This window comes from Jaculus jaculus, chromosome 17 (genome assembly GCF_020740685.1).
Source record: "Jaculus jaculus isolate mJacJac1 chromosome 17, mJacJac1.mat.Y.cur, whole genome shotgun sequence".
Classification (NCBI taxonomy): Eukaryota; Metazoa; Chordata; class Mammalia; order Rodentia; family Dipodidae; genus Jaculus; species Jaculus jaculus.
In genome coordinates this window covers 67,151,664-67,176,277 of record NC_059118.1, presented here as the reverse complement: position 1 = coordinate 67,176,277, position 24,614 = coordinate 67,151,664, and the positions used below count along the sequence as shown (strand labels likewise).

Sequence of the window (24,614 nt, the reverse complement as noted above, 5' to 3'; positions counted from 1 at the left end):
AGAGAGGGAAAGAGTATCTGCCCAGTGACTGTGCCATGGTTCAGAAGGTCCCCAAAGATTCGTGTCTTACAGGTACGCTGTCCAGTCCATATCACTGGAAGGTGGAGGAACATTTGGGAGGTGGGGCCTGCGGGGAAGACTAAGGTCACTGGAGAAGGCTAGGGTTTTGTATGTTCTGTGGTGTGCGGCTTTTGCTTTTCTGAGACAGGGCCATGTAGCATAATCATATCCGTCCTCCTGTCTCACCCTCCCAAGCGCCGCTATTACAGGTACGTGCCGCCACCCTTGGCTTAGTGGAGGTGCTATTGAAAGGGACTTCAGTACGCTGATCTCTTCCTTATTCTCTTTCAGTTCATAAACTGCTATGCTATGACAGGCCTCCTCTGCTACATTATCCCACTGTGAGGCATAGTCCTGACATAGGACCAGAGCAATGGGGCCCACTGGTCATAGACTGAACTCTCCACAACTGTGGGTGAAAACTTGGCCATTTCTCCTGTAAGTTGGTTATCTCAGTATGAACTACAGCAAAGAAAAGGTCACTACCAGATCCCATGTGGCCTGGGCACTCACCTTCTGTCTGGCCTTTGACCCACTGGTTTATCGCGTTCCTCGCGTCCTCAGAGGCATTCTGAAAGTCCACGACGGCCAAGTCAGCGCTGTACAGTTTCTGCGTTGAGGCCAAGAATTCCTGTTTTTAAAAGGAAGGAAGTTTTACACCGTGATTGATTCCTGCTACCTACAGAAGTTGTATTCTAAAGTCCTGAAAAGCAAAAGAAATTTGCCCCAAGAGGCTACCTTTCATTGATTTTAACACAAAATTCTAGTGCATGCATTTTTATTGTGTTCAAAACCATAAAGCTTTTTTGTTTGTTTATTTGTTTTTTGAGGTAGGGTCTTGCTCTAGCCCAGGCTGACCTGGAATTCACTATGTTGTCTCAGGCTGGCCTCGAGATCACAGCAATCCTCTTACCTCTGCCTCCCAGGTTCTGGTATAAAAGACCTGGGCCACAATGCCTGGCCAACAACATAAAACTTTCAATTTACTGTCTTAGCCATTTTTTTGTTTATTTTTATTTATTTATTTAAGAGCTAGAGAGAGAGAAAGAGGCAGGTAGAGAGAGAGAGAATGGGCACGCCAGGGCCTCCAGCCATTACAAATGAACTCCAGATGCATGCGCTCCCTTGTGCATGTGGCCCACATGGGTCTTGGGGAATCGAGCCTCAAACCGGAGTCCTTGGGTTTCACAGGCAAGTGCTTAACCGCTAAGCCATCTCACCAGCCCTCCTAACCATCGTGGTATTTTGGGAGCTATGTAAAGATTCTTTCTGAACCTCAAACTAACATGTTCCTCAAATACTCATTGCACGTGGAAGTGAATTCTAGAATCCACTCATTTTACTAAAACTCCAGGAGCATTCCCCCTGCTGGAAAGACTATGAAAGCAACCCGACACAAGAATTCATGGAGTGCTCTCTGCTGATGCTGCTGCCCTGCGCTTTTTCAGGAAGAACTTCTGCCATGTGACTGTGCTGAGAACATGGGCATCTCCTCACAGCGCTGCAGAACGCGAGGTGCTCCGTACTTACGGGTTGGAAATTGTAAGTTTTCTCTCCATACAATCTATTAGCAAGTTTCAGAATGTGGGAGGCTCCGGGTTTGTTCATTTCAGCACTCAGGCTCTGGAATCTTGAATGAAGGTCCTCAATGGTATCGAAGTGAAAAGCCTGACATAAAGAAAACACTCAGTACATTCATGGCTTTAAGTTATAAAGTGATCCCTAACATTGATGAGCCCCACTGTGATGCTTTCTTCCTCTGTGTGCACATATGTGTGTGTGTGTGTGTGTGTGTGTGTCACATGTGTGCCAGTCAGACTTGTGGAGGATGGCATAACCTGAGGGTGCTGGCCCTCACTTCTGTCTTGTATGAGAGTCTCTCTCGTTGTGTGCCACAAGAAATGCAAACTAATTGACCTAAATTTAGGCTCAAGGTTCACCTCCCTCTTCCCCTTCACAGGAGCATGGGGATTCCAGATGCACATTACGCCTTGTGCCCACCTTTGTGTGCATCCTGGTGATCTGATCCTAGGTTATCAAGCAATATATTTCATTTTAGTTTTTAAATTTATTCATCTATTCGTGGGCATGTACGTTGGTGTGTGTGTCATATGCATTTGTGGGTACAAATGTGCATAGCTTGAAAGTGTTCAATGAGGCCAGAGGAAAATGTTGGGTGATTTTCCTATTGCTCCTCTATGTATTTCCCTGAGTAGAAGTGCCTGTCTGAAACTAGGGTGAGGTTCTCCTAAGCCCCAGGGACTATGTTCTGCACTCCCCACAGGACTGGGCTTACAGGAACGCATGGCCATACCCAGCTGATACTTGGGTTCTGGGGATTGAACTCCGATGGTCTCCAGCCCTCTCAGGCCCTCATGCTTATGCAGGAAGCGCACTAAACCACTGAGCCATCTCTTCAACCCTGGAAAGCTCATATTTATGTCATATAACCAACATAGCTTTACTGAAGTTCTCAGAAATATCGAAACCAAGGCTCACCCCTATGCTGGAGCCCCGGATATGACTGAGGTCTTTTTGTTTCAGTGTCACACTGGCATCCACGACTCGCTGACTCAAACAGAACTGCTCTAAACGTATTCATCTGCCAGTTACAAATACAGAAGCTTTTGTTTTGTTTTGTTTTGTTTTGTTTTTCAAGGTAGGGTCTCACTCTGGCTCAGGCTGACCTGAAATTCACTCTGTAGTCTCAGGGTGGGCTCGAACTCTCAGCGATCCTCCTACCTCTGCCTCCAGAGTGCTGGGATTAAAGGCGTGCACCACCACGCCTGGCTACAAATACATAAGCTTTTATGGTTCTTCATTGTTTTAAAAAATATGTTTTATTTTATTTACCTATTTGAGAGAGAGAGAGAGAATGGGCATGCCATGGCCTCTAGCCCTGCAAAGGAACTCCGAACGCATGTGCCACCTTGTACATCTGGCTTACATGGATCCTGGGATTGAACCTGGCTCCTTTGGCTTTGCAGACAAGCACCTTAACCTCCAAGCCATCTCTCCAGCCCTGGCTCTTCATTTTTAACACAAAGAACAAAACGCACACAGGGTCCAATGTTCAATTGCTCACTGGGTAGCCAGTGTTTGCATCATTACTATGAGCCACCTGCTGTCATAAAGCTGGGGGGAGAAAAACCTGGAGATTTTCTCCCTGAAGCTTGAAGTCCTGCCAAGCGCAATACAGGAGCCGCCGCAGCCCTGCACGCGGCAGGTGCGCATGGAAACTCCCGCTTCTTCTGGACTCCCAGGGGTGGCAGCGACAAGTCAGGCTCCTGCCAGGCAAGGTGTTAACCCTGGGAACACAGCCACATGGCTTTTTCCTTTCCTCTGAAAACAGACAACACCCCCAAATTCCCGTCCCCAGAGTGCTTTCCCTGTGACTCGTTGTTCTGTGCTCAAGAATCACCCCGCAAGTGCATTGTTTGGGGGTAGATTTATCCGGTTCCCACTGGGCACTGCAAGAGCAGGGGAGGCGAGGTCTTGCAGGACAGCGGTCAAATTCACCGCTGGGTGGAAGGCCATCCTGCAGGGACTGACTGCACGCGGCTCTGCCCACTTTGGGTCCTGAGCAGAGCCAAAGCGCCGCGGGGCACCGGGCCCAAGCACAGGGACCAGGCGAAGGGAAGGGACTGCACCACAGCCCTCACCCTGGCAGCTTCATAGCGGGGACAGCGGACCAGCTTTGTCTTTGCTGACCTTGGAGAGCTGGGCGGAAGTGTTCCCTCTGGTCCCCAGAAAGACCATGCTCATGGCCGACGAGACGCTGAAGGGGGAGACGAAGATGTTTCCTGTTGCGTTGTCCTTATCCAGGGCGCGGAACAGGTCCAAGGCGAAGAGGAAGTTGGCTCTGCTCAGTGGATCCATGGTGCAGGCTGCAACGCAGAGACCCACGCCTACAGACCACCCAGCAATGTGCTTGCGCCCCTCCCAAGGGCAAGGGCACTCTTCAGGGCGCCCAGGGCCCAGGCCACACGGTAGCAGGAACTGGGGACCCGAACCGAGGGTATCCAGGCTCCGAAGGTGCAGACAGATGGGTGTGAAGGGGGACCAGACCCTGCTGACCTTGGCTAAGCGCCCAATCCTGATCCTTCCAAACTTAGTTTGGGAGCGCTCTAATTTCTCTCTCTCCCTCTGGCTCAAATCCCTCATTCATTTGGGTAAAGACTATTTATTGCCTCATTTTTGAAAAGTAAGAACGTTCATACTGAAAATGACGGGACCTATTCTATGTTAAAATCAAGTCTGTCAAAGATAGACTCGGTATGGTGCTCATTGTTGTTTCAGAAGATGGCGGCCAGAATCTGGGCCCAAGATTTCGGGGTCAACGCCTGAGACCCCACGCCCAGGTCAGCCTCTGCGCGGGTGCAGGTGCAGGTGTGGGCAGGGCACGGTGGCAGCGCAGCCTTGAGGACTGGCCCCTGCAGGGAAGACTCCCCTCGGCCCAGGGCAGGAATGAGCCAGGGAAAGAAAGCGAAGCTCTTGTGAGGATCACCACCCCCTCTGTCCTCGCTGGGCAATCCCATGGGTGCAGGGGTGGCGCTGGGCTCCCAGGTGGTCCACCGCGGATGCACAGGGACCAGATCGCCCGTCCTGCTGGGGTGACAGCCCACGCGGGGGTGGGGGGCTAGTGAAGCTCTGGGAGGGACAGGGCAGGCCTGCCCCGTCTCGCCCCTGCCACCTCCCAGCGGAGCCCCCAGCCAGACCTTACCTGCTGGGCAGAGGCCGGGACTCCAGGCGGGGTGCTGGTCTGGAAGGAAACCCCCAGCGCCCAGCAATCCCTATAAAATGCGGAAGGGGCGTGCCTTTGGGGCGGGCTCGGGGCTGGGTGGCGGCCCTTCCCCGGGGACAGCCCAGAGGCAGGCGCGCAGGCTTGGCCCCGCGAAAGAGGCCTGCGGGGCTCCTAGCAGAGCTCTGCGCAGGGCCGGCGCACTTCCCGCTGTAGGACTCAGTCCGCGGCTCTGGCAGGGGCCTCACAAATGCGGTGCCCGCGTGTCTTCTGAGAAACAGGCCGCAGGGACTGCTCAGGAGGGACGCTGGGCACGGGCCCTTTGAAGGCCTCCCACAGAAGAAAGGGAAGTGGAGAGGGCTGTCTTTCGTGTGCCAGGTCCGGAGCCCCCTGTGCCAGCTGTGGGCGATGGCTCACGTTCCTCGTGTAGCCTGGGGACAGCGTCCTCCAGGCGGGGACAGCTCCAGGGAAGCAGCTATGGGAAGGAAGGTCTTCCTCCTTGCTGGGGTGAGGCTCTTCCATGGTTTGTGGCTTTGGGGTCTTCATGCGCCTGTCCCCCTCACCCATCAGTCTGATCTGCTGTAGAAAATGCCTGTTTGAGATTCCAGCGTGCCCAGTACGAGACAGCTGGCCAGAAGGACTCTGCAAGGAAGCCCAGTAAACTCATTGATCCGTGGCTGGGACAGTGCGAGAACCCCCCTTTAGTGTGTGTGGTGGAGGAGCAAGCATGTGCTGAATTCCCCCAGAAAAGAGTTCAGGCTGCTGTCTGAATGACCAAGGTGAGGCAATGTCACCTCAAAGGATTCCCTTTTGAATCCCACACGTAGAGTCCAAATGTGAAGAGCTTAGGAGTATGGATGAAGGACTTTCGTGGTCTCTTGCGGTGGAAAAGATGAGCCAGGGAATGAGATGGCACAGAATCCAATCCAAACACCACCTGCTTCTCCTCATGTGCCAACATGGGTTCCAATAACTCTACCAGGCTGGTTGACACTTGTGTGAATAAAGTATTTCTTACCTATTATACTAAGTTTGAATAGTCCCCACCCCCACCCCCATTAAAATAAAGTTAGGGCTGACTAGCTCTGGCCATCCCTATCTTGATGGACTCTGCTGGTTTTCCCTGTGAGGCCTGAACCTGTAACTTCATGAAAAGGTACATAGCCGGAAGGTGTGACATCGTTCCACATCATGAAACTTGTTTTCTTGCTGAGCTCTGAACAAGGGACAAAGGGACATTCCTGCAGCTTGGTGAGTGAGAGGCTTACAGTCTGGGCTGCCGAGCTTGTTTGACCTGGAACTTGTTCTAGACAAAAGGGACATGAAGGTCACACTGATAGGGTAAAAAAATCTTCCCAGAGGATGATAAGAGAAGCAAGAGCATAGCAGTTCAGATTGCAATGAGTTTCTTGGAATAAATCAACACTTCAGTTCATCACAGTGGACTGCCAGTCTGACCAGATCTGCCTCCTTCACTGTGGTTTCCCACAGTCCTCAAGCAATGCCTCTGTTTCAAAAAGCTTAAAAAACAGCTAAAATTGCCATTCGTGGTGGCGCACACCTTTAATCCCAGCACTCAGGAGACAGAGGTAGGAGGATCGCTGTATTAGTCAGGGTGCTCTAGAGGAACAGTACTGCTAGAATGAATTATTTAAAAGGGGGATTTATTGGATAAGCTTACAGTAGTCCAATAGCAGTGGCAGGCCCGAGAATCACCGAACCTGGTAGCTGCTCAGTCCACGTGGCCAGATGCCTCAGCAGTCCCGACCCGGCACTGCAGATGGTGCCAGAAAGCCTGGAGGCTTCCTGAGGAGCCGCTGGGTTTCGATCCACGCTTCAGTTGATGCTGGTTTTCAGTTCGCACTGGTCTTCAATCCACGCTGGAAGGTAGCAAGCAAATCGGGCAGCCAAGTGGAAGGAAGGAAAAGGGAACTCTTTTTACCCAGAGCTTCCTTATATCAAGTCCCCCTCTGAGCGGGGCTGCCAACTCTGGGGGAAAGACTTCTTCCTTTAGTTGAGCCTTCCTAGAAGCAACTTGTGGATTACTAAACAGATCAAGTTGACAACACCTTAACTATCACAAGTCCACCCCTTGTCAACTTGGCATCAAATCATGTCTCCTGACATCATATTTGATTTCCAAATGAAAACAGTAACAAGCTCACAATTCCACCTAACATGGCATAACTATCCCACGTACAAATGGAACTGCAAAATCTTCCCCTAACACAAAGCTTAGTCTCTAATATAATGGGTCTAATATAAATTCAACAGTTAGCTAAAGATATAATCATAATATTGGTGTAGATACTTACAAACACTCTGTTATCAAGGCAGGACAGAAACATTGCAATCACAGTCCTCATTTCTGTAACTGGTCACGTGGCCTTAGCTGGTATTTGTAACTGCCTTCTTCTACTCCCCATTCTGTATTTCCTCCACCTTCAGCAAGCACCTCAGCAAGTCTTGGTTCTTTACCTGGAGGGGTAACCCATACCTTCATTCCTGAAGGATCTGGGCCATTTATCACACTACTTCTATTGGGTTGTTGCAGTCGTCCATTGACTTTGACAACAGGACATGGTAACGCTAACAGACACCCTAAAGGATCTCCTGCACTCCAGACATACTCTTCCTTACCGCCATTGTGGAGGAGCAGTCCAATTTCCCCCTGGTAATCTGGATCAATCACCCCTGCAATCACTGTAACTCCTTTCTCAGCCTGTTCACTCAAGGGCATTAGGAGCCCAAAGTGACCAGGGGGAAGTCTTAGTTTCCAGTTCAATAGAATGTTCTTTGTGTCTCCTGGCAAAAGCACTCCCCCCTCTAGGACCAAGAGTTAAAGTCCAGCAGAGTGTAAGGTTGCGGGAACAGGAAGCAAAAATCTAGCTAACAGGTCACTTGATCCACCCCTTGATTCCTGGACCCATGAATCCAGGCTATAGGAGAAACAGCACCATATATAGGACACTGATTCAGAGCATATACAGCCTGCTGGAGGACACTCCCCCAGCCCTCCAAGCTGTTGCCACCTAGTTGGCGCTGTAGCTGTTTCTTCAAAAGGCCATTCCACCGTTCTATCAAGCCAGCTGCTTCAGGATGGTGGGGCACATGGTAAGACCAGTGAATTCCATGATCATGAGCCCACTGCCGTACTTCCTTGGCAGTGAAGTGAGTTCCTTGGTCAGAAGCAATGCTGTGCAGAATGCCATGACGGTCGATAAGGCATTCTGTAAGCCCATGGATTGTGGTTTTGGCAGAAGAATTACATGCAGGAAAGACAAATGCATACCCAGAGTAAGTGTCTATTCTAGTAAGGACAAAACGCTGCCCTTTCCATGATGGAAGAGGTCCAATGTAGTCAACCTGCCACCAGGGTGCTGGCTGGTCATCCTGAGGAATACTACCATATTGGGGGCTCAGAGTTGGTCTCTGCTGTTGGCAAATTTGGCACTCAGCAGTAGCCGTAGCCAGGTTAGCCTTAGTGGAAGTCCATGTTGTTGGGCCCATGCATAGCCTGTATCTCTGACACCATGGCCACTTTGTTCGTGGGCCCATTGGGCAATGACAGGGGTGGCTGAGGAAAAAGGTTGTCCACTATGCACAGAACGGGTCGGCTTATCTACTTGATTATTAAAGTCATCCTCCAGTGAGGTCACCTTCTGATGGGACCTCATGTACATGAACATGGGACACAAGTATCTTTATATCCTTTGCCCATTCAGAGAGTTCTATCCACATACACCTTCCCCAAATGTCCTTTTCACCAATTTTCCAATTGTGCTCCTTCCAAGTCCCAGACCACCCAGCCAAACCATTGGCCACAGCCCATGAGTCTGTGTATAACTGCACATCTGGCCATTTTTCCTTCCAAGCATAATGCACAACCATATGCACTGCCCAAAGTTCTGCCCATTGTGAAGACTTCCCTTCACCACAGTCCTTCAGAGTTGTCCCAGAAAGGGGTGTAATGCTGCAGCTGTACACTTCTGAGCGGTGCCTGCATAATGTACTGAACTATCTGTAAACCATGCCCTAGACCTCTCCTCCTCAGTCAATCAATCATAGGGCACAACCCATGATGCCATAGGTGCATGCTTGGGAACAGAAGGCATTGCAACAGGAGTAGCAACCAGGCATTTGGCAACTTCCTCATGTAACTTATTCGTACCCTCAGGGCCTGCTCGAGCAGGATCACGTATATACCACTTCCACTTAATAATGGACTGCTGCTATGCATATCCAACTTTATGGCCTGGTGGGTCAGATAACACCCAACTCATAATGGGCAGCTCAGGTTGCATAGTAACTTGATGGCCCATTGTCAAAAGTTCAGTTTCCACTGCATGCCCCACACCACTGAACTCCTAGAAATTTCACTGAGAGAAGGTCCTTGAATTTTGGGATGGATTTATTTCCATCCCCTGATGTGCATATGCTGTACCATCAACTCCAGAGTGGTTGCCACCTCCTGCTCATTTGATCCAATTAGCATTATGTCATCAATATAATGGACCAACGTGACACCCTGTGGAAGGGACAGGTGATCAAGGTCTCTGCGAACTAAGCCATGACACAGGGCTGGAGAGTTAATATAACCTTGAGGTAAAACAGTAAATGTGTACTGCTGGCCTTGCCAGCTGAAGGCAAATTGCTTCTGGTCCTTATGGACAGGTATGGAGAAGAAAGCATTTGCAAGATCAATAGCCGCATACCAGGTACCAGGAGACGTGTTAATCTGTTCAAGTAAAGAAACCACATCTGGTACAGCAGCTGCGATTGGAGTCACCAGCTGATTAAGTTTCTGATAATCCACGGTCATTCTCCAGGATCCATCTGTCTTCTGAACAGGCCAAATAGGAGAGTTAAAGGGAGATGTGGTGGGAACCACCACCCCTGCATCCTTCAAGTCCTTTATAGTGGCATTAATTTCTGAAATCCCTCCAGGGATGCGATATTGTTTTTGATTCACTATTTTCCCTGGTGGTGGGAGCCTCAATGGCTTCCATTTGGCCTTTCCAACCATAATAGCCCTCACTCCACAAGTCAGGGAACCAATGTGGGGGTTCTGCCAACTCCTAAGTATTTCTATCCCAATTATGCATTCTGGGACTGGGGAAATAACCACAGGGTGAGTTCAGGGACCCACTGGATGCACTGTCAGTCTAACATTTGCCAAAACTCCATTGATCACCTGACCTCCATAAGCACCTACTTTAACTGGAGGGCTATAGTTCTTTTTGGAGTCTCCTGGAATCAATGTCAATTCAGAGCCAGTGTCCAGTAGGCCCTAAAGGTCTGATTATTTCCTTTCCCCTGTGTACAGTTACCCTAGCAAAAGGCTGCAGGTCCCTCTGAGGAAGGATAGGTGTAAGTTTAATATTGAAACTTTTGGCAGTTGCAGGAGGGTCCTTCCTTGATGGGATCCAGCCACCCCTTCAATCAAGGGGCTCAGGATCTGTAAACTGGTTCAAGTCCGGAAACTGATTAAGAGGTCTTGATTTCCTGTTGCTATAATTTAAAGTGGCTTCATGTTCCCTTGCTGTGGAACTTTTCTGCTTATACAGATCAAGAAGAAACTCAGTAGGCTTATCTACTTGACTTCTGGGAACACCATGATTAATCAGCCAATTCCAAAGTCCATACGAGTCATACCTTTATGTGCATAATTTTGCCTACGTTGTCTATTACAAAAAACACATTCACCCCGCCTTTGGTGATTCAGCGCTGCCACTTGGCCCTTGTTACCCCGAGATCCAGTTATGCCCATTGCATCTAAATCACCTAACGCAGCAACTGCAGCTCCCACTGTGAGGTCTTCTTTACATAAAAGACCAATGATGGGAGACTTTAAGTATGCTGGTGCTCCCCTCACAAATCTGTTTCTTATAGTCTTAGTGAAGGGCACATCTTCTGGACGCTCCCATTGTGGGGGCAAAAATGAGTTTACATGGCAAATCCACTCCAGCATTCCAAATTCTCTGAGTTTTTTAATCCTTTCATCGACATTAAGCCAAGGGGTGTCAGGCAGCTCGAGCTCATTCACACTAGGCCATCTGTAGATCCATACTTCAGCCAACCAATCAAATAAACTCTTGGCACCCCATCCAACTGCATGAGCTACATTGTTAAATCTAAAATCTGTGCTCAATGGGCCCATTTCAGTAAATTCAGCCTGATCCAATCTTATGTTCCTTCCTCTGTCATCCCACACCCTTAAAATCCATTCCCACACATATTCCCCAGGCTTCTGCCTATACAAGTTAGAAAACTCCTGAAGTTGAGGGGTATACCTCACTTCCTCCTGTGTCACACTTTGTATCTCACCTCTAGGGGCCTGCCTAGCCTTCTGTCTGGTTATAGGCCTATAGGCAAAGATGGGGGGAACTGAGAAGCACCAGCACTTCCTGCTGATTCCTCAGACAAAGAGGGATGAACTCCCTCAGGCAAGGGTGGGGAGGGTAATCCTTCAGGATGTGGGGGTGGGGAAACAACTGGTGGTAAGGGAGGGCAGGTCATAACTTCATCCAAAACATCTTCTTCAGAATCTAACACTTCCATGTCCCCAGGTTCTTCAGGGTCTTCCCACACAGCACCATCCCAAGTCACAGGACCCCACTCTTTTCCAATCAGTGTCCTCACTTTAACTTCTGATAGTTGGTGAGGCTGGGATTTGAGTTTATGTTGCAAGTTAGCCAATCTCACAATGAGAGCTTGGGTTTGGTTTTCTGCAATCTGAGCCCTGTTCTGGCTAGAGAGGAGACTCCTCCTCCAGGGCTCCCTGAGAAACCTTGAGATCATGTGTATGGGTCTTAAGTTTGGAATTTTCCTTTTTGAGCTTCTGCTGTTCCCTCACTAGTTTGTCCAGAGATGCTAAAAGCAACCAACCAGCCTCATCATTGGTCTTACTTTTCCACAAATCTTCAAATGTTTTAAATACAGAGTCACTGAATTCCTCGCTCTTCACAAGACATGACTCAGGATCACCAAATACATCTATCTCTCAGAGTTCTTGAAATAGTGCACACCGTGGCTTATTAGTGCCCTCCTTATTTCCAGGAAAAGCGCTCTCCTTATCACCATTAGGACCTTTAGTAGCACTGAAATTGGAGAGCCAACCCCATACAGCACTAAGCCCACTAGAGAAAACCATCCTTACGATTCTGTTTCTCTAGAACCACTCCTGGTACCAAAATATGTATTAGGGCTGGAGAGATGGCTTAGCGGTTAAGTGCTTGCCTGTGAAGCCTAAGGACCCCAGTTCAAGACTCGATTCCCCAGGATCCATGTTAGCCAGATGCACAAGGGGGTGCACACATCTGGAGTTTGTTTGCAGTGGCTGGAAGCCCTGGCGCACCCATTCCCTTTCTATCGGTCTCTTATTCTCTCTCTGTCTCTGTCACTCTCAAATAAAGAAATAAAAATGACAAAAATATTTTTAAAAAATCTGTATTAGTCAGGGTTCTCTAGAGGAACAGAACTGCTAGAATGAATTATTTATAAAGGGGTTTTATTGGATAAGCTTACAGTAGTCCAATAGCAGCTGCAGGCCCGAGAATCACCGAACCTGGTAGCTGCTCAGTCCTCATGTCCAGAAGCCTCAGCAGTCCCGACCCGGCACTGCAGATGGTGCGGGGAAGCCTGGAGGCTTCCTGAGGAGCCACTGGGTTTCGATCCACGCTTCAGTTGATGCTGGTCTTCAGTCCGCACTGGTCTTCAATCACTCTGGAAGGTAGTGAGCAGCTCTGGCAGCCAAGTGGAAGGAAGGAAGGAACTCTTCTACCCAGAGCTTCCTTATATCAAGTCCCCCTCTGAGCGGGGCTGCCCACTCTGGGCGAAGGGCTCACCCTGGGGGAAAGACTTCTTCCTTTAGTTGAGCCTTCCTAGATGCAACCTGTGGATTACTAAACAGATCAAGTTGACAACACCTTAACTATCACAATCACCATGAGTTCAAGGATACCCTGAGACTACATAGTGAATTCCAGGTCAGCCTGGGCTAGAGTGAAACACTACCTCCCAAAAGCAAAAAAAAAAAACAAAAAAAAAAAACGCTAAAATTGGGCTGGAGAGATAGCTTAGTCCTAAGTAAGCCAGATGCTGTGACTCAAGTGTGCAATGTTGCATATGCACACAAGGGGGTTCATGTATTTGGAGTTTGTTCACAGTGGCTAAAGGCCCTGGTGTGCCCATTCTTCTCTCTCAAAATTAAAAAAAAAAAAATGGCTAAAATAGGGCTGGAGAGATGGCTTAGTCGTTAACGCGTTTGTCTGCAAAGCCAAAGGACCTCTGATTCCCCAGGACTCATGTAAACCAGATGAATCAGGTGGTACATACATCTGGAGTCCATTTGCAGTGGCTGGAGGCCCTGGTGCCCATCCTATCTCTCTCTCTCTCTCTCCCCTCTTTCTCTCAAATAAATAAGTAAATATTTTTAAAAATTTTTAATGGTAAAATAAAAACCCAAATGCAAACACTACAAAGGCAAGCAATCTTCCACTGAGCTACCTTTACCCAAGTCTTTTAAACTTGTCTTAAATAGCTGGTTAAAACTGAAGAAAAGATTCACTATCATCCAATAGATAATGTTTTCACTATAAAAATGGTGTGAGGATGTTGGGTGAAACTGATTTGCTGACATCGGACAGTTTTGGAGTCTGGGATGTGTCTCTAGGTAACAAGGAAAGCTTTCTTTCCTGTTCCGGAAGCCTAAGCGATCCCTAACAGCAACAGCTACAAACACCTCTGGTCTTTCTGCTGGAGAACTAGACCCACAGAATGTCAGCTGCACCACACAGCGGTGACCACCGGGGGGCAGACGTTCCCCACCAGACAGCGAACAGCTCACATCTGAGATGCTTGGATGCTGCAGCTGTGACTTTTCCTGTCCCTTCAAGTTCATTCCTCTCTGGGGTAGATAGAATTCTGTAATTTAACAATCCCTGACAAACATGGATGTAAGAATTGAATTCAGCTGGGCTTTTCCTCTGACCTTGTCCTTTCTCGCATCTCCCAGGCTTGCTTTCAGTGTCTCAGGTTAGAGGCAGGTTTTGTGCAGGCTGAGGCTCTGCTCCTGCCTCTCTGAGACATCCAGTCCCCTTCCTCCTGCTCTGCTGAAGCCCCTTCTCCGGCCTCTGGGTGTCCACTGCCATCCTTACTTCCTGTTAGCTTTGGCACAGGTCAACATCAGGATGAGCCAGGACCAATCGGGGTTACTGCTGCTTCCCAGCTCCTGGAGCTATGCTGACACCTGCTGGAGCAGAGCAAACAATGCTTCAGTCGGTTCGGAACAAAACTGGGCCTCACGGAGAGGTTATGTTGCTCAACAAAGTTGCCATTAATTCAAATACAGAACACAAAATGATATGCCTGGCTCAGGCACTGTGCACAAAAGAAGTCTGCCTTAAGAATTCGGAACGAAGAAAGAGACATTCTAAAGTCTCTTGCTTTACTTTGAGTACAAAACAAGCACAAGGGTAATAATCTTAAAGAACTATTAGTTTGTGGTAGAAGTGAGCTCAGCGTGACTCACATGGGAGAGGGGTCCCTCCAGGAAATGTGACTCACAGGAGGGACGCCTGTCCAGGTGTGCCCGCGGGCTCAGCCTCTGCGCGGTCCTGGTTGGCCTTCCCACAACTCCGGGTGGAGGCTCCAAAGTGCACAAGGTGTGTATTTGCCTGACCTGCGAAAAATCCGAGGCTTCTAAGGGTTCGACTCTAAAGGAGGCTTATAACAGGTACCCCCACCCGCCCCCCAACCCAGGGCTGCAGGACTGTGAGAGCCACAAGGTGGGAAGGAGAACTCAGCGGCACTGCCCTCCCTCCCCTACAGAGACTGGTGCATTCAGAACCCCGCAGTGAATCCCAGTACCGCCAATGACAGATGGGACCTCAGCCTAACAGGGGTTAGGAGGGAACACATCAGTATAACCGGATGGGAATGCAACCAACGCAATGTGCTCAAGAAGAATCCCCAGTTACTTTTAAAAAGAATTGCTGCTTGTCTCTGTATAATTGTTTTTTTGCACAAAGAATGGAAAGAAACAGCCTCAACTGAATGGCCAGATACAAAGACAAGGTCAGCCTGTTGTGGCCAGAACTAATCCTCAAAACACAGGCACATTTGTAGGCGGGTCATGGTGGCACACGCCTTTAATCCCAGCACTCGGGAGGCAGAGGTGGGAGGCTCATTGTGAGTTCAAGGCCACCCTGAGACTACATAGTGAATTCCAGGTCAGCCTGGGCTAGATGAAACCCTGCCTTAAAAACAACTGAGCTCCCTTGCCTCAGTGATTTAATATGTTTGTGCTTCATAACAAAATAGCTGGGTGAGACGGGGACAACTATTGTCTGCTACCAAGATGGCGCCTGTTGCTGCCTCCTGGAAGGTGGAAGTTAGGAGGGCAAAGGTGGTTGGATGGTATTTGATACTTCTTTTTTTGTTTGTTTGTTTGTTTGTTTTTTCACTCTAGTCCAGGCTGACCTGGAACTCACCAGGTAGTCTCAAAGTGGCCTTGAACCCACAGCTATACTCCCACCGCTGCCTCTTGAGTGCTGGTATTAAAGGCATGTGCCACCACACCCGGCTGGTATTGATGCTTCTTTTATGAGGCTTTAATCCTGCTCAAAAGAGATGTGTGTGTGTGTGTGTGTGTGTGTGTGTCCCCCCACACAGGAAGGAAAACAAGCAATATTTGTCCTTCTGAAACTAAGTTATTTCACTTAATGAGTTCCTGCCAAAGTCATAATTTCATTCTTCCTTATAGCTATATAAAAGTTCTTGTGTATACATAGCACATGGTTATTTTTCTCTTTTGCTGGAAAGGAATAATTTGGAATATGGAGAACAAATGCCTTCTACATTCAAAGCTGCAGTTACAGGCTGGACGCAGAGTTTTGGCTCTGCATTTTCTCACCTTTGGTCTTCTTGCTCACAGTATAGTTAATTGTGCAAGGCCATTGGTAGTTCTCTTACCTAGGCCAGCTCCTAACTGAATGTACCATTCTGTAATTCTTGGATTTTCATGAGACAGGAAAACACAATGTAAATAGTCTTTTTTATTAAAATATTTTATTTATTTGAAAGCAGAGAAAGAGAGAAGCAGAGAAAGACAGAGGGAGACAATATAGGTGCACCAGGGCCTCCTGTTACTGTAAATGAACTTCAGATGTATGTGCCACTTTGTGCATCTGGCTTTACCTGAGTACTGGCAAATTGAACCTGGGAAGTTAGGCATTGCAGGTGAATGCCTTAATTGCTGAGCCATCTCTCCAGCCAAATAGTCATTTTTTTAAAAATCCAAGCAACAAGGTCTCTGTAAGACTTAACAATAGACAAAAGCTTTACTATCTCAAGTAGACAGTAATCTTAATTAGCTATGGTATTCTGTGAACATAACTCAGATTCCACTCTCTTACCCCAGAGGCTCAAGATGGGCATCAGGAGGTCACCAGACTCTTAGGGACACTTTTATTGGCCCGGGCCAGTGGGGAGTTAAACAAGGACCCGAGGGGAAATTAACCTGGATGAGAGACAAGAGACACAAAGAAGGAGACCAAGTCTAGAGTCTGATCAAGGTCTCAAATGTATTCAGGCAAGCACAAGCTTATATACAGAAAACAGAACTTTCTAGACAGTGCCTATGTGCCTAAAGTCTGCTCCACAAATGCCTCTGTGTCTGCAGACTGTTTACCAAGGCCATACGATAAGGCCTCTGTGCCCGGAGATCCAAGACCAGCTGCAGTTCCCACAGTCAAAGAGCAGCTACAGCTCCTGACATTATTAAACATGTCACTCTCTTCTTGATCATTCATTCTTTCTTTCTTTCTTTCCTTTTTTTTTTTTTTTTGTGCTTTTTCAAGGTAGGGTCTTACTCTAGCCTAGGCGAACCTGGAATTCACTATGTAGTCTCAGAGCGGCCTTGAACTCCCAGCGATCCTCCTACCTCTGCCTCCTGAGAGCTGACTTATCTTTCCTTTATCTTCTGTCACTTGCATAATCCTTGCACCTGCTCTCAACTCTAGCAGGTACTTCCCGATCAGCATTTGCCACTGTGCAGAGAATCGTAAACTCCCACCCTCTCTGTCTCCTTGCAACACTGATTCAGCATTGCTTGAATCTGAACCCCTTGATTAGAATCCTTAAGTCCCCACAAAAAGTCCTTTTTACTCTTTGCAGTTTCTGTGCTTGGATTGGTTGGCATTTCATGACCAGCTTTGAAGGCCCTAAAGTTGCAACTCTGTGATGAAATTTTGCAAACCCTCCTCATCCCTCCAGCCTAGCAGAGAACCCACCTAACATCTGACTCCTGAATAATTATATTTGTTTTTCAGGATTCATAAAAGATTACTTTCCATTTGGGTTTGTTGAGTAATTAAAAACGTTTGACCAGACACGGTGGTACATGCTTTTAATCTCAGCACTGGGGAAGTTGAGGTAGGAGGATGGCTGTGAGTGAGCTCCAGGTGAGCCTCAGTCTGGGTTAGATTGAGATCCTGTCTCAACAAAACAAGCAAACCAACTGAAAGGCATTTCAGCCTTTGTCCCCAGGTCCTGGCACAGAGCTACTAAATCCCTGGTGACTTTTAGAGCACTAGCAATGTCATTTGCTGCCAATAATGATAACTTCACCAATATCTGAGTTATGCTGACTCTCGGTAGGCCCTGGAAGCTTAAGGTTAATGGGGCTCACTGAGGAATCTTGTGACTTGGCCTTGGAACTGTCAGCTTTGTGCACCCAATTTCAAGAGGGGAAGACTGACTGGAAACAGTTCATCTTCATTGCCCAGGAACTGGGTCAGTCATGACTAGTGTTAGGAGCTGATAAACCCGAAGTGTCCAGAGGTTTCTGGGTTGGTGAGCAGGTGTCAGGAGTGGGTGTGTCTGGAGAGGCCATGGGAGCTCTGGGCAGTGTGTCTCCACCCGTGCCGTGCCCGGTGCATTGCTCCTTCTGCGGGTTCCTGTGCCGCATCCCGAGTACACCGGGAAATGGTGCAGAAATCTCCTTCAGTTCTGTGACAGGACATCACAGATACCCGCATAATTATAGTTGGCTTGACATTAAAAATGTGAGCAAGGGCTGGAGAGGTGGCTTAGCGGTTAAGCACTTGCCTGTGAAGCCTGAAGATCCTGGTTTGAGCCTTGATTCCCCAGGACCCACATAAGCCAGATGCACAAGGTGGCACATGCATCTGGAGTTCGTTTGCAGTGGCTGGAGGCCCTGGCACGTCCCTTCTCTCTGTATCTACCTGCCTCTTTCTCTGTCTGTCTGTCACTCTCAAATAAATAAATAAAAACAGCCAGGTGTGGTGGTGCACACCTTTAATCCCAGCACTTGGGAGGCAGGCATAGGAAGATTGCCATGGGTTCAAGGCCACCCTGAGAATACAGAGTGAATTCCAGGTGAGCCTGGACTACAGTGAAATCCTACCTCAATAAATAAATAAATAAATAAATAAATGAAAACAAAAAATATGGGCAAACCTTCAGGACTAAATTCCTCAACTTTGGGAATTTTTTTCTAACTTCAAATAGTTAATACCTATGTAGCCTATGCAGTGCCAGAGATTTGGTTGGTATAGGCAGAAAAAAAGGAAAGAAAAACAGAAAGGAAAAAGGAAAGAAAAGATAACTATCAAGGGATACCCATACTTGATGATAACAGTGCTAAGTTCCTTTTCTCCTAGTGACTCAGTTCTGAGTGTCCTAATGTCAGCGAGAAATGGCAGAAAATCCCAGCAAATGTCCTTGCCTCCAGGTAAAGAAAGTACCCAGGCCCAAAAGGACACAAAAACCCTGTAAGTTCCCCTTCAGTTTCTCAAGGAGCAGTGAGCGTTCATCGGGTTACAGCTTCTTCCCAGCTCCACGAGGTCTTTCCTATCTTACTGCCAGGACGTGGCATTACTTTGGAAGCTGTGTCCATGCAGGAGAAGGTCCTGTGGTAAAACGAGAGACTGAGACACTGTGTCAGCTCTGATAGAGAACTGTGGATTAAAATTGATGGTCTGACCTCATACTGCCTGAGTGCAGCTTCCATGAGAGCTGTCTTGTCAACTGTTCATGGTTGACTAATCGAGTAGGAAACCCACTGTGGTCTCCCTGCTCAGACCCACCAGCTGACATTTGCCCGAGGTACAGCTCCCTATACAGGGTATGTTGGGGAGCAGGACCACATCTTTCTCCAATAAAATCAAATTCACTATCTTCGGTGTTATTTACAAATACCAAAAAAAAAAAAAAAAAAAAAAAAAAAAAAGCCCCTACTACCTTAGAATTGGTCTTTCATATGCAAGCTGAATTTCCCTGAAAAAGCACAATCTGTGTCGAGGATTCTCCCAAATGCAGAATTACTAGAACTTTGTGACTGTGGAGAGATGCAATGTTGCAGATTGAGAACCACAATTATCTTGGGCTATCATTGGCCTCGCTGTCCCCCATGTGTTACCAGCCTCTGCATCCAGCCGGAAGTCTCTGTGGACTGGATGGTAACATTTTGGCCTGCGTTAAGTTAGCAGGCCACTAGCTTACACCAGCAGACACCAAGACTGTTGAGAAACAGCGTCTGTTGTGAAACGTCATCACCTTCCCCAGTGTGCTGTGTGTGACCGGCTCCTTGGTGAGTCACCAGCGTGTTTGGAAAACGCACTGAGCCACGACTTTCTTTTGTTCTGTGACTACACAGGTTCTTCTTGGCTCCTCAACAGCAGAACATACCACTCAGGGGAGCCCGACTCCATGTTCCCAGACCATGGCCACCCATTTGCCTCAAAATAAAGTATATCTTATTTTCTTCTTTGGAGCAAGAGCTGTGTTTTGCATTGGCATGTTTGTTGGTATGGAAAAAATCCTAAATGAGTTAATATAAAAAGTAAAATTTTATGGGCTGGAGGGATGGCTTAGTGGCTAAGGCGCTTGCCTGCAAAACCAAAGGATCCAAGTTCCATTCCCCAGGACCCACATAAGCCAGATGCACAGGTGGAGTTTGTTTGCAGCAGCTGATGGCCCTGGCGCCCCCATTCTCTCTATATATGCCTCTCTCTCTCCCCCCTCCCTCCCTCTCTCTCTCTCTCTCTTTCTCAATAATATTTAATAAATGTTTAAAAAGTAAAATTTTATGTTTTAAAGATTGGTTGAATTTTACAAATGTTAGCATAAAAAAAATACTTCCTTTGAGCTCAAAGGAAGAAAACAGAAAATTTGATAGAGCATTAAAATTAGAAGAAAATATAATTAACATTGTGAAGATGACAATCCTACCAAAGGCAATATATAGATTTAACACAACTCCAATTAAAATCCCTACAGTTTTCTTCACAGAGATAGAAAAAATGATCTCAAATTTCATATGGAAAGGCAGAAGGCCTCGCATATCCAAACATATCCTCAGCAAAAGAAATACCTCTGGTGGCATCACCATATCTGATCTAAAGCTATATTACAAAGCCATAGTAATAAAAACAGCATGGTACTGGTATAAAAACAGGAGTATAGACCAATGGAATAGACTTGAGGACCCGGATTTTGGGTCAAGCAACTATAGCTACTTGATATTTGACAAAGGCCCAAACAATATAGACTGGAAAAAAGATAGCATCTTCAACAAATGGTGCTGGACAAACTGGATAACCACATGCAGGAAACTAAAACTTGATCCACACATTTCACTATACACTACACTCAAATCCAAATGGATCAAAGACCTCAACATAAGACCAGAAACTCAAATACTACTGGAAGAAAATTTAGGAAGTACTTTCCATGATATAGGAATGGAAAAAGACTTCCTGAACAAAACCCCAGTGGCTCAAGTTCTTAAACAGTCACTCAACCATTGGGATCATATGAAGCTGAAGAGCTTCTTTACAGACAAGCATATAATAAGCAAAGCAAATAGAATACCCACAGAATGGGAGAAAATATTTGCAGGTTATCCAACTGATAGAGGCCTTATCTCTAGAATTTACAAAGAACTCAAAAGGCTAAACAATAAGAAGGCAAATACCCCACTCACAAAATGGGGCACAGAGTTGAACAGGCAATTCACAGAGGAAGATATACAAATGGCAAACACACACTTAAGAAAATGTTCATCATCCCTAATCATCAGAGAAATGCAAATTAAAACAACTATGAGATTCCACCTTACCCCAATAAGGATAGCCAACATCAAAAAGTCAAATGAAAATAAATGCTGGCGAGGATGTGGAGAAGCAGGGACACTCATTCACTGTTGGTGGGAATGCAGGATGGTACAACCACTTTGGAAAGCAATATGGAGACTCCTGAAAAAGCTGACTATAGAAATACCAACAGACACAGTTATACCCTTACTGGGCATCTACCCTAAAACCTTCAAACCAAAGGCCAGAGAGATTTGCTCAACCATGTTTGTAGCGGCTCAATTCGTAATAGCTAAAAGCTGGAATCAACCCAGATGTCCATCATTAGAAGAATGGATAACAAAGATGTGGTATACAATGGAATTCTATACAGCAGTGAGAAAAAAAAGACATAAAGATATTTGAGGAAAAATGGTTGAACCTGGAACAAATCATTCTCAGTGAACTTACCCAATCACAGAAAAAAAATCGACACATAGTCTCACTCATCTACAACACCTAACCTGAATCTACCCAAGATACCTTACATACTCAGCAAGTACCTCATAGACTAGACAATAGGATGGATGGGAGGGCGGGGAGGGCATCAAAGGGTGGAAAACAGTAATCTGGACCCAAATGGCAATGGTACCATAAAATTCTACTTCCTAAAAGACAGACCAAATGGCTGAACCTTCACTAGACCCTTACAGGAAACACCTGAACCACAAGACACTGGAGAGGGTAGGATCAAGACTGACCTAAATCTCCTACATCTTCCCTCCCTCCCTCTTCCCCATCCCCTCTATCTCTCTCCTCTCTAACTCTTGTATATTAGTTATGTTCTTCCTCAATTTCTTAGTGGACACTGACCTGTAACCCCCAATTCCAGCTTGGGCCTACCATCCACAATGAGCTTTTGATCAGAGAAACCTACAAGGTTTCCCAAAACAATGACAGACTTCTGTCAGAGTACTTGATGACCCACCAAAGGCCAGTGGTAAGACCCTATTGCTGAAGACTCCATACGCAACTGACACGTAAAATGGAATGACATGGCTGGAAGCCAGGAGAGAGTCAGTCCCCAGACAGTCAGCGTGTCTAGTGCCAGAAGGTGCTACATGGGCGACTGGGGGAAATGACCAAGATCTGTCCAAGCAACTCATTGTCTAACCTAATTAGCAACAAGTAACCTGATGTGATGCCCACACAAGTGCAATAGTGGCACACAGCCATGGTGAGGAACCAACTGCTCTTGATTTGGCTAACTGATCCACTAAGTGGTACTAGACCCATAGCTGGAGCTGGGAAACAAGTCAGAACCAGACCCAAACACAAGCCCACTCTACAATATCAAGCTACCATCAATCACGGGGTACAAGAGGGCCTACACCTATCAAACTGTCTATCAAAAAAGTAAGTGTTATCCCAATTTTCCGGGTGCTAACTTACTCTCCGTTGGAGAATCTGCTTCTCTTTTTCAGATAGATGCAGATCCTAAGGAGAGAGCTGCCCCAACATACCTCAAAAGGGGCCCAACTGAAACTAAGGACAATTGGCGAAACAAGCAAGGGTGATGTTTTCCTGTGAACCGGATACCAGCACAACGGGGAAGGAGACCAATGCAGAGAAAAATCAACTCCTACCAAATCAGAGAGCCAGAGCCTCAGAGGCCCCAACACCTCAGCACTGAAGCAGACCAAAAATGAACCCAACATGGCTCAGGGAAATTTTACGGAAGAGGGGGCGGAAAGAATGTCAGAGTCGCATGTTGGGTCATGATTTGCAGAGACATTTATCACACTAATAACTGGGGGCTAACTCCACAATGCACGACCCATTTACATCAACAAGGAGGGTCCAATGGGAGGGGGTAGATCACAGATGAGCCTAAACAATGGTACCAAACTGCCTGTATTTACTGAAAAGAAAACTAATAAATTAAATTAAAAAAAAATTAGAAGAAAATAGAATTTACTGAAGCATTGAACTAAAATGTAACTTAAAGGCCTGATATCTCTGTCATGTATTCAGCAACAATAAATCTGTGTAATTAGTATACTCGTGAAAACTAAAAGGGAAAAAATTCATGATTTTAAGCACAAAGGTAGGCAAATCATAAAAGTAGGCTAATTCTAAAAGAAATGTGAGGGCTGGAGAAATGGCTTAGTGGTTAAGTGCTAGCCTGTGAAGCTAGGGACCCCGGTTCGAGGCTCGATTCCCCAGGACCCACGTTAGTCACATGCACAAGGGGGCACAAGCGTCTGGAGTTCGTTTGCAGTGGCTGGAGGCCCTGGCACACCCATTCTCTGTCTCTGTCTGCCTCTTCCTCTCTCTCTGTCACTCTCAAATAAATAAATAAAAACAAAAAAAATTAAAAGAAATGTGAGTAGTTCACAAGCATACAATTTTTTTTTTAATGATGAGGCATGATTTCCTCTCCTCTGCTAGGGTGAGCAGCTTAGATGTTATGTTGAATGATCTGCTAATGAATGGAGGCGCAGCGCCCTCATGAGCCGCTAGGTGGCCCTGTAAAGCAGGCCACAGGAAGATCTCTGCAGGCTTTGTTTTGGTCATAGTGGGGGTGACCCAGCCTTGCTACCTAGGGTAGTACTCTACCACTGAGCTGCACCCCAGCCCTGTCAAGTGATGTATGAATGGATAGCACATCTCTAGCTGAGCTCACAGCACAACACACAAAGATCCTGAAATATTTTATTTTATCCATCATTTCTCCCATCCTATTTTAGCTGAAAAATAATAATCATAATACCAACAGTCAACTTGTTTGTGGAACAAGTCAGAGTCTCTCAGAAAATGAATGCTCAGAAGTGTTCTAGCTTAACGGAGTTTTAAGAGATGTAGGAATAAAATTTAATGCCTAATCCTTAAATGCATTATTGTGGGACTAAGTTATCCATTAAAGATATTTCTGGGGCCACAGGAAATTTTTAAAATGCTTTGAGTACAGGGAAAAATGTTCATTTTCGCCTGAGATTTGGATTATATGATAGTTACATGGGCAAACTTCTTTTTATGCATATTGAAGCATTCAACAGTAAGAAGTAAAGCTGGGCGTGGTGGCACACACCTTTAATCCCAGCATTTGGAAGGCAGAGGTAGGAGGATCACTGTGAGTTCGAGGCCACCCTGAGATCACATAGTGAATTCCAGGACAGCCTGGGCTAGAGACCTACCTCAAAAAAACAAAAAAAGCTTTTTTTTCCAATCTGCCATCTGCGGTGGCCGCCGCCAAGATGCAGTTTCGTGAAAACCCTTACGGGGAAGACCATCACGCTCGAGGTTGAACCCTCGGACACTATAGAAAATGTAAAGGCCAAGATCCAGGATAAGGAAGGAATTCCTCCTGATTAGCAGAGGCTGATCTTTGCTGGAAAGCAACTGGAAGATGGGCGTACTTTGTCTGACTACAACATTCAAAAGAGTCCACCCTTCATCTTGTACTGAGACTTCGTGGTGGTGCTAAAAAAAGGAAGAAGTCTTACACCACTCCCACGAAAAATAAGCACAAGAGAAAGGTTAAGGTTGCTGTCCTAAAATATTATAAGGTGGACGAAAATGGTAAAATTAGTCGCCTTCGTCGAGAGTGTCCTGATGAGTGTGGGACTGGGGTTTTTATGGCCAGCCACTTTGACAGACATTATTGTGGCAAGTGTTGTCTGACTTACTGCTTCAACAAACCAGAAGAGAAATAA

General features: G+C 46.7%; 1 protein-coding gene, 1 long non-coding RNA gene and 1 pseudogene across 3 annotated transcripts in view; 2 read left to right on the top strand and 1 right to left on the bottom strand.

The window, feature by feature from the left end:
* Nucleotides 1-2,387, top strand: part of LOC123455614 — a 7,286-nt gene extending 4,899 nt beyond the window's left edge. The window contains exons 4-6 of one of the 2 annotated variants that reach the window (XR_006634010.1): nucleotides 352-498; nucleotides 1,509-1,602; nucleotides 2,345-2,387. This is a non-coding gene — a long non-coding RNA (uncharacterized LOC123455614). The remainder of the gene's footprint in view (nucleotides 1-351; nucleotides 499-1,508; nucleotides 1,603-2,344) is intronic. The other variant, XR_006634009.1, reaches the window with a different exon arrangement.
* Serpinb1 (serpin family B member 1) overlaps nucleotides 1-4,935 on the bottom strand; it is a 10,584-nt gene extending 5,649 nt beyond the window's left edge. The window contains exons 1-4 of the mRNA XM_004666171.2: nucleotides 4,784-4,935; nucleotides 3,772-3,947; nucleotides 1,591-1,728; nucleotides 574-691 (exon numbers count right to left, since the gene is read on the bottom strand). Of these exons, the coding sequence (XP_004666228.2) occupies nucleotides 574-691; nucleotides 1,591-1,728; nucleotides 3,772-3,939 (424 nt within the window). The 5' untranslated portion in view covers nucleotides 3,940-3,947; nucleotides 4,784-4,935. The remainder of the gene's footprint in view (nucleotides 1-573; nucleotides 692-1,590; nucleotides 1,729-3,771; nucleotides 3,948-4,783) is intronic.
* On the top strand, nucleotides 4,338-24,614 carry LOC101610072 (annotated as a pseudogene).